Genomic DNA, 13,312 nt, shown 5'->3' with positions numbered 1-13,312 from the left:
GTCGCGAGGGCGAGCGGGGGTGGGGGGGGTCGCGAGGGCGAGCGGGGGTGGGGGGGGTCGCGAGGGAGAGCGGGGGTGGGGGGGGTCGCGAGGGAGAGCGGGGGTGGGGGGGGTCGCGAGGGCGAGCGGGGGTGGGGGGGGTCGCGAGGGAGAGCGGGGGGTGGGGGGGGTCGCGAGGGAGAGCGGGGGTGGGGGGGGTCGCGAGGGCGAGCGGGGGTGGGGGGGGGGGTCGCGAGGGAGAGCGGGGGTGGGGGGGGGTCGCGAGGGAGAGCGGGGGTGGGGGGGGTCGCGAGGGAGAGCGGGGGTGGGGGGGGTCGCGAGGGCGAGCGGGGGTGGGGGGGGGTCGCGAGGGAGAGCGGGGGTGGGGGGGGTCGCGAGGGAGAGCGGGGGTGGGGGGGGTCGCGAGGGCGAGCGGGGGTGGGGGGGGGGTCGCGAGGGAGAGCGGGGGTGGGGGGGGGGTCGCGAGGGAGAGCGGGGGTGGGGGGGGTCGCGAGGGAGAGCGGGGGTGGGGGGGGTCGCGAGGGCGAGCGGGGGTGGGGGGGGTCGCGAGGGCGAGCGGGGGTGGGGGGGGTCGCGAGGGCGAGCGGGGGTGGGGGGGGGTCGCGAGGGCGAGCGGGGGTGGGGGGGGGGGTCGCGAGGGCGAGCGGGGGTGGGGGGGGGGGGTCGCGAGGGAGATCGGGGGTGGGGGGGGTCGCGAGGGAGAGCGGGGGTGGGGGGGGTCGCGAGGGAGAGCGGGGGTGGGGGGGGTCGCGAGGGCGAGCGGGGGTGGGGGGGGTCGCGAGGGAGAGCGGGGGTGGGGGGGGGTCGCGAGGGAGAGCGGGGGTGGGGGGGGTCGCGAGGGAGAGCGGGGGTGGGGGGGGGTCGCGAGGGCGAGCGGGGGTGGGGGGGGTCGCGAGGGAGAGCGGGGGTGGGGGGGGGGTCGCGAGGGAGAGCGGGGGTGGGGGGGGGTCGCGAGGGCGAGCGGGGGTGGGTCGCGAGGGCGAGCGGGGGCGGGTCGCGAGGGCGAGCGGGGGTTGGGGGGGGGTCGCGGGGGCGAGTGGGGGGGTCGCGAGGGCGAGCGGGGGGGTCACGAGGGCGAGCGGGGGGTCGCGAGAGCGAGCGGGGGTGGGGGGTCGCGAGAGCGAGCGGGGGTGGGGGGGTCGCGAGAGCGAGCGGGGGTGGGGGGTCGCGGGAGCGAGTGGGGGGGTCACGAGAGCGAGCGGGGGTGGGGGGGTTGCGAGAGCGAGCGGGGGTGGGGGGTTGCGAGAGCGAGCGGGGGTGGGGGGGTCGCGGGGGCGTGCGGGGGTGGGGGGGGTCGCGGGGGCGTGCGGGGGTGGGGGGGGTCACGAGGGCGAGCGGGGGGGGGGGGTCGCGGGGGTCGTGAGGGCGAGCGGGGGTGGGGGTCGCGAGGGCGGGGGTCGCGAGGGCGAGCGCCGGGGGGTGGGGGGGGTGCGAGGGCGAGGAGAGAAAGAAAGAAAGAAAAAGAAGGGAAAGAAAGAAAGGGAAAGAAAGGGAAAGAGAAAGAAAGAAAGGAAAGGAAAGAGAAAGAAAGAAAGAAGGAAAGAGAAAGAAAGAAAGAAAGAAGGAAAGAGAAAGAAAGAAAGAAAGAAAGAAAGAAGGAAAGAGAAAGAAAGAAAGAAGGAAAGAAGGAAAGAAGGAAAGAAGGAAAGAAGGAAAGAAGGAAAGAAGGAAAGATGTGTGGAGTGAGAGACTGGAGGAAGAGAGAGAGAGAGAGAGAGAGAGAGAGATAAATTTTAAACTCTGGTACTTTACATCACCTCAATTCCATCCCTGGCCAGGAGGAACATCTCATCAGTATGTGGTAACATTGGTAGTAATTTCTCGGTTCATATATTGATAACTGACGTTGCGTACTTCAACAGAAGTTCAAAGGGGAACAAGGGACTACATTTTTTGTTGTTAATGCCTATTTTATTACCCATAGCCCTCCCCTCCTGGTGCCTATAACTTGATTGTAGACTAAGTTAGAGCAGCCTACCAGACATCATCAAATTCATTCCTTCCTTGGATTTCAGTGACGTGGGATGGACATACAGGAAAAAAATCCTTTCTTTTTCCCTCCCCTAGCTATCTATTTAATATGACAAAAACTAGGAAAAGGGGAGAATCAGGATCTATAACTATCAGTCTATATCAGAATGCCCCGGTTACAAGGACTGCAGTTGCTAGCCATCTTATTCTCATATATACACATAGTTTTGATCTTACCATTATATTACTTTCAAGCATGTCCAGCCCTGACGTGCCATTAGCTTGCAGCAGGGTATGCACCACTTCATCAAGTTTGCTCTTCTCCTCAGCAGGAATACAATACCTGGAGAAAGGAAGATAGCTGAAAATGTCACGGTCCAAAATTTGCAGGCAACAGGACATAAAAGGCACCAGTTCCTAATTGCATGCCCATTCTGCAGTCTTACAAAATCTGGACTGCAGCTTGCAATGGTGCAGTGATTACATTTTCAGAGCAGCAGAGTTTCTATTTAACCTGTGGAGAGTTTGCAGAATAACCAAACAAGTGACAGCTAGCCCAGAGTTTCCAAAAGACAAGTTTCGCGACTGTAATTGAGGAATTGTCACACAATTTTATTTTTGTCTTCTCCCTGACCCCAACACACACACACACACACACAAACACAGTTTTCTCAATAAGCTAAGAAAGCTTAAACTTCTCAATAGGCTGAGAAAGCTTAAACTTCTCAATAGGTGGAGAAAGCTTACGAAATATACCATTAAACAGCTACTTTAACATTACAGAAATGATCCAGGAGAAAGTCCTCCAATGACCTTTATCCACATATCTATAGGAAAATACTCACCATCCCTTTTCTAGTTTCAAAATATTCTCTGTGGAGGATCACCGTATGGCCTCCAGACAAGGATTACAATCTTCTCTGAATCTCCGAGACTTGATAAAAAAAACGCGTTTCTTTGCTTAGTTTCATTCCAGATTAACTCTCACCTCCCACTGGAGTGCAGCTGGAGAATTAGCATTTTGTTAAAAATTGGCCACCAGATTTGCCTTAGTTGGTGTGTAATTGAGCCATGCAGACGATGACATTCCCAAATTCAATCCCTGATCTGCACTGAATTACTTAGCTCAGCTGGGGCTGCAGCAAGGGCATTGCTAATACTGGCCTCCGTACTCAGAAAATAGGGAGGGGGGGGTGGGGGGGGGGGAGCCAAACATGGCTCTCACTTCTAATTGCTAACCAATGACCAATGTTGGGTGAGGACACAGTTGGATTCAGCTACAACGTGCCTCCCCCCATTTCTTTATCTCCCCCCCCATCCCGCTCAATCAAATAACTTCCCAACTGCCTGGGCTAACACATGAATGGCTATTTGGGAAATTTTTGTATACACTAGTTAGATAGAATTTGCCCAATTAAGTTTGCTTTCAAATTTAAAATATGGTATTGGTAGGTTATAAATATGCCTAGATTTCAAAGTGTTTTTCATATTTGTTAATGAGTTGACGTGGCCTCAAACAACACATGCAGTTAACCGACTGTTCACTGCAGAAGCTGGAATAGGATTTATTACTTAATTGATTGAGTCCTCCATTAATTTTATGCAAAATTGTACAATATAACCCAAAAGGTTTGACATGGCAACGGCCAAAAGAACCAGAATTTTGTTTCCAAATTTCACCAACCAATACACGCAATAGAAATTAAATGCCATTTCTCCTGAATTAAAAGGTTTGTTATTTCAAACATATATGAATTTCAAAGATGCCTGACTGATCGTCAGAAATTGCACATAACCATGGTTGCTCTGGCTGATTTGTTTTTTTTCTCAATGCGTTAAGTGTTGCCATTACATTGCTTGTCATTTTCCAATATGTTCAGAATGAATAGCAACTATTTAAAACTGTATTTTTAATAAATATTTGTATTCCAAATTAACACTCCAACAGAATCAGATCAGATCCATCAACTTTCCATGGTTATCAAGAGAACTTGAGCCATCTCAATTTTTTTCCCGCTAGAATTGCATCTAGTAGCAGTGCCCCACCCCCCACAGAGCAGGAACTGGACCAAATAGATTACCTGTGTATATTCTTAGAGAGACACATAGAAAGGTTTATGTTGCACATCAAAAAAGTAAAAAAGCCAACATATGTAACTGTCGTGCCATTCACAGAAGAATTGCTGGAACAACCAGGTATTCCATTACCAAACATATGCGTGTGTTTTTAATGCCAAAATCAATTGGTTACAAAGTGCATTGGATGTGTTCAGGTCATGTTTCTGAAAGCTAGCTGACATTCTTCTAAGTAGTGGTCAGTAGAAGGAGACCATGGTCTCCATCAATTGATTGGAACAGGTCAAAGGTCAACAAGACCAGTGCTTACTGAACTCATTTCAAGCTTGTCAGTTTTTGTTTAATGGCATGTTCATCTGCTTGGGGCGAATCTAAGGGGGTTTGTCTCTTCAAAGTTGGCGAGTATGCTAGAACAGACAGCAGTTTGCATTCCTTGAAGGTTATGCCAAACATGCGATCAATAATACTTTCATAAAAATCTGAATGTTTCCATTCAGTTTAACAGGTTACCGAAGCTGCTCAAAATATAAGTAGCACAATTAAGGAGCATCTCAACTTTAAAAACTTGCTGAAGAAAAAAAATTTACATTGCAATCTCATTTCAAGGATTTATAAAAATACCTGGGTTTGCTGCATTGCATCTGACTAGGATGGCACAATACTCAAATCCACAAACCTTCACAGCATTGAACTTTATCGAACGCTTCGATTATGGCGTCAGGTCTGACCAGGAAGCCTCTGTCCACCCACATGCATCTCAAGATGCACTGAATTAAGACAAAACGGTGTCAACTCCAGTGAGCCACCAATAAGCAGATTGCAAAAAAAAGACAATTAAAAACAGCGCAGAAAAATTGAAACTGGGGAGGGGGAGTGGGGTGGTGAAGGGGAAATCAAGTTCATGATTTAAACTAATAGCAAGTTGTATCTAGTTTTAGCCGCCCTTTAAGTGCTGAATACTCTGCCTGTCTGACACAGATATGCTAAGTTCTGTCCATGCTGCCTAACTGGTCATTTGATTAAAGCAATTTTAAAGGTAATTTAAGGATATGGACAAAAGGTTTAACTCACTTCTGTGTCAGTGAAGCAGGTCTTCAGTTCAATCTGGTGGAAGAATTAAAAAGAACTATTATCTTAACAATAAAGTACTTGGTGATACTTGATGACCAAATGCTGACTAGTGAGGTCCAGCCACAGAAGCTCCATTTACACTGAGGCGATGGATTCAAATAGAATCCAAATCTACAGCTAACTGGGATTTTTATTTTTAAAAAGATCAAGTCTAAATAGGGCAGGTGAATTCAATTCAGAGGGAATCCGAATCTTAACAAAAAAAGACATGCACCATTTGGGACAATGGGGTTATTCTGATTCGGTTCTCTGGAATGAAAATTCAAATCACAACTCCATAAATGCTCCCAACAAAATTCTTTCTTGAGCTGGTACCCCACAAGGCAACATTAAAGCAAGAGGTGTATCTGAACTAAAATTGACCTGTGTGTGTGTTGGGTGACGGAATAGGATGAGCAGCCAAATTTAAATCCAGACCCAGTTGTTGATCCAAACCTGCTCTGCTGAAAGTGGGGTTAAGCAAGTGAGAGCCCCCCGCCCCCTACCCGGGACAGAAACTTACCAAATGCAATCAGCACCAGTGTGTAAGTAGTCTATGTATGGAAGGTGGTTTTGGTCTCGTGACCAGCATGAGGTAGTGAAAACCATGCCAATATTTAGCCAAGGAATCGTCACTCCTAGATAGAATGAGAGAAAATAAATTGGAAGTATAACCAGGACATACAGATTAGCATTTTCTTCAGAAGCCTAAAACAGGCTGCAGTATATCAATCAGAGCCCATAGTTCTTCAAGTCCAGCTTGTTGATCCAATACAATTTGGCCTGGCAAAAGTCTGTAAGTGTTCAAACATACAAAAAGAACAGCAAGAAACAACCAACAAGCTCGCCCCATCCAACATCACAAACTGTTCTCCCACGTGTAGCAATACTTTCTCCTGGGATAGGATAATAGCGGTGGCCAATTCAGGAAAAAAAAGCAGATAAATTCTTCTCCAACTTCTTGCGGCAATCAAACTTCAGGAGACAGCAGTTACTGATAATGTATCACAACCTAAACTAATAAACCACTTTGGTAATAGAAATGATCAAATTACCTTTTCAAGGACTGTAGCGACCCCCATTAGATAGAATATAAAGCACAGAAAAAAGCTAATCGTCCCAACCAGTTCATACCAGCGTTTTTGATCCACTTGAGCCTCCTCCCATTCTTCCTCATCGAACTATCAGCTTTACTCTCTATTCCCTTCTTCCTCAAATGCTTATCCTTAAATTGCTTTATACTATTTGCCTCAACTATTCCCTGTGGTAGCAAGATCCACATTCTCACCACTCTCTGGGTAAAGAAATTTCTTCTGAGTTCCCTATTTTTTTTCTTGGTGACTATCTTATATTGATGGCCTCTAGTTTTCCTCCTCCCCACGTGGAAACACACTTCTCTATCAAAACCTTTCATAACTTTAAAGATCTCTATTAGGTCACCCCTCAGCCCTCTCCTTTCAAGAGAGCCAGCTTGTATATCCTGTCCTGATGGGTATAACCTTGCAACTCTGGCATCATCCTTGTAAATCTTCATTTGCATCCTCTCCAGTGCCTCTATATCCATTTTATAATATGGCGACCAGAACTGTACACAGTACTCCAAATGTGGTCTAACCAAAGTTCAATAACATAATTTCTCTACTTTTCAATTCAATTCCATCCCTCTAGAAATAAACCGTAGTGCTTGATTTGCTTGTTATGGCCTTAGTGACCTGCATCTCAACTTTTAGTGATTTGTGTATTTGTACTAGCACTTGTGCCTCTAACCAATTTAGATTCTTATTTTCTAAATAATATGTGAGCTCCTTATTTTCTTACCAAAATGTAATACCTCACACTTATCTAAGTTAGAAACATAGAAAATAGGTGCAGAAGTAGGCCATTCGGCCCTTCTAGCCTGCACCGCCATTCAATGAGTTCATGGCTGAACATGCAACTTCAGTACCCCATTCCTGCTTTCTCGCCATACCCCTTGATCCCCCTAGTAGTAAGGACTTCATCTAACTCCTTTTTGAATATATTTAGTGAATTGGCCTCAACAACTATCTGTGGTAGAGAATTCCACAGGTTCACCACACTCTGGGTGAAGAAGTTTCTCCTCATCTCGGTCCTAAATGGCTTACCCCTTATCCTTAGACTGTGTTCCCTGGTTCTGGACTGCCCCAACATTGGGAACATTCTACCTGCATCAAACCTGTCTAACCCCGTCAGAATTTTAAACGTTTCTATGAGGTCCCCTCTCATTCTTCTGAACTCCAGTGAATACAAGCCCAGTTGATCCAGTCTTTATTGATAGGTCAATCCCGCCATCCCGGGAATCAGTCTGGTGAACCTTCGCTGCACTCCCTCAATAGCAAGAATGTCCTTCCTCAGGTTAGGAGACCAAAACTGTACACAATACTCCAGGTGTGGCCTCACCAAGGCCCTGTACAACTGTAGCAACACCTCCCTGCCCCTGTACTCAAATCCCCTCGCTATGAAGGCCAACATGCCATTTGCTTTCTTAACCGCCTGCTGTACCTGCATGCCAACCTTCAATGACTGATGTACCATGACACCCAGGTCTCGTTGCACTTCCCCTTTTCCTAATCTGTCACCATTCAGATAATAGTCTGTCTCTCTGTTTTTACCACCAAAGTGGATAACCTCACATTTATCCACATTATACTTCATCTGCCATGCATTTGCCCACTCACCTAACCTATCCAAGTCGCTCTGCAGCCTCAGAGCATCCTCCTCGCAGCTCACACTGCCGCCCAACTTAGTGTCATCCGCAAATTTGGAGATACTACATTTAATCCCCTCGTCTAAATCATTAATGTACAGTGTAAACAGCTGGGGCCCCAGCACAGAACCTTGCGGTACCCCACTAATCACTGCCTGCCATTCTGAAAAGTCCCCATTTACTCCTACTCTTTGCTGCCTGTCTGACAACCAGTTCTCAATCCATGTCAGCACACTACCCCCAATCCCATGTGCTTTAACTTTGCACATTAATCTCTTGTGTGGGGCCTTGTCGAAAGCCTTCTGAAAGTCCAAATATACCACATCAACTGGTTCTCCCTTGTCCACTCTACTGGAAACATCCTCAAAAAATTCCAGAAGATTTGTCAAGCATGATTTCCCTTTCACAAATCCATGCTGACTTGGACCTATCATGTCACCTCTTTCCAAATGCACTGCTATGACATCCTTAATAATTGATTCCATCATTTTACCCACTACCGATGTCAGGCTGACCGGTCTATAATTCCCTGTTTTCTCTCTCCCTCCTTTTTTAAAAAGTGGGGTTACATTGGCTACCCTCCACTCCATAGGAACTGATCCAGAGTCAATGGAATGTTGGAAAATGACTGTCAATGCATCCGATATTTCCAAGGCCACCTCCTTAAGTACTCTGGGATGCAGTCCACCAGGACCTGGGATTTATCGGCCTTCAATCCCATCAATTTCCCCAACACAATTTCCTGACTAATAAGCATTTCCCTCAGTTCCTCCTCCTTACTAGACCCTCTGACCCCTTTTATATCTGGAAGGTTGTTTGTGTCCTCCTTAGTGAATACCGAACCAAAGTACTTGTTCAATTGGTCTGCCATTTCTTTGTTCACCGTTATGGCTTCCCCTGATTCTGACTGCAGGGGACCTACGTTTGTCTTTACTAACCTTTTTCTCTTTACATATCTATAGAAACTTTTGCAATCCGTCTTAATGTTCCCTACAAGCTTCTTCTCGTACTCCATTTTCCCTGCCCTAATCAAACCCTTTGTCCTCCTCTGCCGAGTTCTAAATTTCTCCCAGTCCCCGGGTTCGCTGCTATTTCTGGCCAATTTGTATGCCACTTCCTTGGCTTTAATACTATCCCTGATTTCCCTAGATAGCCACGGTTGAGCCACCTTCCCTTTTTTATTTTTATGCCAGACAGGAATGTACAATTGTTGCAGTTCATCCATGCGGTCTCTAAATGTCTGCCATTGCCCATCCACAGTCAACCCCATAAGTATCATTCACCAATCTATCCTAGTCAATTCACGCCTCATATCTTCAAAGTTAGCCTTCTTTAAGTTCTGGACCATGGTCTCTGAATTAACTGTTTCATTCTCCATCCTAATGCAGAATTCCACCATATTATGGTCACTCTTCCCCAAGGGGCCTCGCACAACGAGATTGCTAATTAATCCTCTCTCATTACACAACACCCAGTCTAAGATGGCCTCCCCCCAGTTGGCTCCTCGACATATTGGTCTAGAAAACCATCCCTTATGCACTTCAGGAAATCCTCCTCCACCGCATTGCTTCCAGTCTGGTTAGCCCAATCTATGTGCATATTAAAGTCACCCATTATAACTGCTGCAACTTTATTGCATGCACCCCTAATTTCCTGTTTGATGCCCTCCCCAACATCACTACTACTGTTTGGAGGTCTGTACACAACTCCCACTAACGTTTTTTGCCCTTTGGTGTTCTGCAGCTCTACCCATATAAATTCCACATCATCCAAGCTAATGTCCTTCCTAACTATTGCATTAATCTCCTCCTTAACCAGCAATGCTACCCCACCTCCTGTTCCTTTTATTCTATTAATTGATTTGCCAATTATATGCCCATTCGGAAAGTTTATTAATATCTTCTTGTAATTTGTTGCAGTCCTCCTCAGTGTTGACTATCACTCCCAATTTTGTGTCGTCTGCAAATTTAGAAATTGTGTTTATGATTCCCAAGTTTTAATCATTAATATAAATTGTGAATAGGACCCCAGCACTGATCTTTGTGGACCACCACATCCCACCTTCTGCCACTCTGCATAGCTACCCATTACCCCTTCTCTCGGCTTTCTGTCTTTCAGCCAGCTATCCACTCTGCTAAATTTCTCCTGACTCCACATGCTCTGACCTTATTCATTTGTCTGTTGTATGGTACCTTATCGAAGACCTTTTGGAAAGCTAGATATATTAATTCCATCTACCGCATTCACCTTGTCTACTCTCTCTTACCTCTTCAAAAAACTGAGCTTGGTCAAGCAAAACGTTCCGTTTTGAAATCCATGTTGACTATTCATAATTATATTTTTGGTGTCTAGATGTTTTTCTATTTTCTCATTTAGTAAGGATTTCATTATTTATCTTATGTTAAGCTGACTCGTCTATAGTTCCCTGGACACGTTCTATCTTCCTTCTTAAATATAGGTATAACGTTAGATATTCACCAGGCCTCTGGCACTACATCTTTTTCTAATGAAGTATTAAATAAGCTTAATAGTGTATCTGCTATCTCTTCTCTAGATGATTTTAGAATGCGCAGATGCAATCTGTCTGCACCAGGGGTTTTATCCTCTGAGTTTGATTGGTTTATTTAATATTTCTTCTTTTTATTTTAAATGCGGTTATATCATTTCTAATCTCATCATCTTCACTTGATCAATTCCGCTGGTAAATACTGGAGCAAAATAATGATTTAATTTTTTGCCATTTTGCTATCGCTGCCTGTAATTTTATCCTGACTTTCTTTTTTTTAAAATTTATGTGCCTGTGGAATATTTTGATATTTTGTTTTATCTTCCATGATAATTTAATTTCATTGTTGCTCTTTGCCTTCCCAATTGTGTTTCTGACTTCTCTCCTAGTCTCTTTGTATTCTCCCTTGTCTTGTTGTCCATTTACTTAGTGTATGTCCTTTTCCTAACCCTTAATTTTTCTCGTGTCTTCATTCATTGATAGTGTCACATTCGTGTTTAGCTTGTTCTAGTTTTTGAGCAAAATACATGTTTTTCTGGGCTCTGTCGAACACCGTTTCCCATTGCTGTTCTACATTATTTGTCCATTTAATTTTCCAAGTTCTATTCTCAGCCCCTCAAGATCAGCTTTTCTCCAATCTGGTCCTGGTATTTGTTATGCTTATCTCCTTCTCAATTCTCCTAAACTGCATTATATTATGGTCACTATTGCCAAGATGTTTCCCACTTTTACTTCTCTTCGCTGCTCTGGTTCATTCCCCATTACCAGATCCAGTAGCAAACCCTCCCTTGTTGGGCTTCTTACATTCTGGATTAGAAAGGAGTCCTGTATACATGCTAGGAACTCCATTCCCTTATCCCTTATCACATTTTTTTCTCTTATACAAGTTTGTTCCAAGGGAACTGCGAAAATAAATACTTTGACATCTAACCCAATGCCTATTCCTTTCAAATAATAAACTTCCCAAAAGATGTGAAAGGTCCATTACTCAATTACAAAATAGCAACTCCTCTCTCTCTTCCACCCCCCAGCCCCCCCCGCAAAAAAGTTCTCATTTACTGTACACTTCTTACCTGACAAAGCACCAAAATGTCGCAGGATGGACCCTGAATTATTAGGAAGGACTGTGAGATTCCAGCCATGCCTGTTGTAGAAAACAAATATGAAAAACTATTGTTTTAGAAACTTTCCCTCCCCACAAGATAAAAACATTCCTAACCAAGAAAGAAGGAATTAATCTGTTCCCTGGTCTCTGTCCAAGATAGCATCATGGCTCTATATGATAAACGTGAGCTGGCAGAGTTGTACATGTGATCATCTTGCTCTCATGACTTCTATTGTAACCTGCCATTCATAAGAGAGGTATTACCTTGAAAAAGGTTCGGATTTCCCCACAGGAAACCCACTCCCATGTGCTTTTGTGTCTACTTTCCCAGAATGTACGGCTACATGGGAATCTTTCTGCTCCACGGCTCTCCAGTATTCTTGCTGTAGTTACAATGAAGAGAGAAGGGAAGTTAATGTACAGCTATACATCAAAGGATGCCAAGACACAACTTAAGAACCACAGTCTTGCACCTACAAAGTTAAATTCAGCCATGCAGTCATGGAAAGGCACTGAACAAGCCATAGTAGCTTCCATTTCCAGCCCACGTTTTGCTCCACAGACAAAACCAATCTCCTTTGCATCTCCTACCTGCCTATCTCAAAATTGCAATGGCTTGGAAGGCTACTTCTCTCTCTTCACAAATGTCAGTACATGGCACAGCAAGACGCAAAAAAGTGGGGAATATACATCATGAAACCATGGATTTTGTACCAAAAAATGCATTATAGCTATTCATTGACCAAGGGAACAGTTAGATTGTACAGTAGCCTACCCATTGCATGAAACTTATTCAAGGTGTTTCCTTGGGTTTGTCAAGGAAACTGGCTGTGTGTGAACAAATCTTTGTTTGAAGTAGGTTGTTAAAAAAAAGACGCAGTATGTCTATTCAGATACTGAGCGGCAGCATGCCTGGTGGTTAAAAGTAAAAAACAAACTAAAGGATTCCCTCTAAGTTCCCTTGAGCTTTGTACAGCTGTTAACTGGAAAATGGTTACACATTGTAGAGACTGGGTAAAAATAGAAGACCAATAAGGTCCAATTTCAACTCCAGTGTTCCAAGTCAAGACATGTATTTTAATATGAATTCATGTTGATATAGGTCTGATCCAATAAAAATTGTAACATGCAGACCAAAAGAATAACGGTATCATAGAAAAACCCAACAAAGGCAAAATGCATTAGAAACAGGAGAACCAAGAATTGCATTCAATAATTGCCATGATTTTCTGGATATAACATTGTAAATTAAATCATCATATACACTTCATTTATTGCTAAATGATAACCTCCCTGACAGGTCACAAAAGGTTTGGCTCTTTGACCCATTTAATTTCATTCTTCTAGAATACAGACCCCCCCCCCCCCCCCCCCGCAACTGTATATGGCATCTAGATCGTTCGACAATGAGTTCAATGTCCTGGCCTTGACAATCCTTCCCGACAATTTATTCCAACTGTTTCCATCTTTTGTAAGAATTTCCTGATATCTGTCCTTCGTTCTACTTGCATATGTGAAAATAAAATTTTGAATTTATCGATGTTTAAAGTATTTCATATGCTCCGTAAGGTTCCTTCTGAGATATTTCTTTTGGAGGCTCAAGACTGTCAGCTTATCATACCTTCCAAGTTTATCCCTCTAACACCAGATTGACCTTCTCTGGGCCAGGATGGCATAAGAACCAGAACTGTATGCAGTACCCCTGGCATGGTTGGACCAGGGTACTGCACAGCTTCAGCATGACTTCTGGGATTTGAACTCCAGATAACCTAGCATCCTGTCCATTTCATTTATTTCCGACTCATGTTGTTGTGACTGA

General features: G+C 45.1%; 1 protein-coding gene across 1 annotated transcript in view; it reads right to left on the bottom strand.

Annotated features, from left to right (window-relative positions):
* Positions 1-13,312, bottom strand: part of LOC139264363 (protein Jumonji-like) — a 447,980-nt gene that overhangs the window by 40,138 nt on the left and 394,530 nt on the right. Inside the window, exons 10-13 of the mRNA XM_070880677.1 lie at positions 11,758-11,876; positions 11,462-11,532; positions 5,681-5,795; positions 2,209-2,314 (exon numbers count right to left, since the gene is read on the bottom strand). Of these exons, the coding sequence (XP_070736778.1) occupies positions 2,209-2,314; positions 5,681-5,795; positions 11,462-11,532; positions 11,758-11,876 (411 nt within the window). The remainder of the gene's footprint in view (positions 1-2,208; positions 2,315-5,680; positions 5,796-11,461; positions 11,533-11,757; positions 11,877-13,312) is intronic.

The sequence above is a fragment of the Pristiophorus japonicus genome, chromosome 5 (genome assembly GCF_044704955.1).
Source record: "Pristiophorus japonicus isolate sPriJap1 chromosome 5, sPriJap1.hap1, whole genome shotgun sequence".
NCBI lineage: Eukaryota > Metazoa > Chordata > Chondrichthyes > Pristiophoridae > Pristiophorus > Pristiophorus japonicus.
The sequence above is the reverse complement of the archived record's forward strand: the minus strand, read 5'-3'. Positions and strand labels throughout refer to the sequence as shown.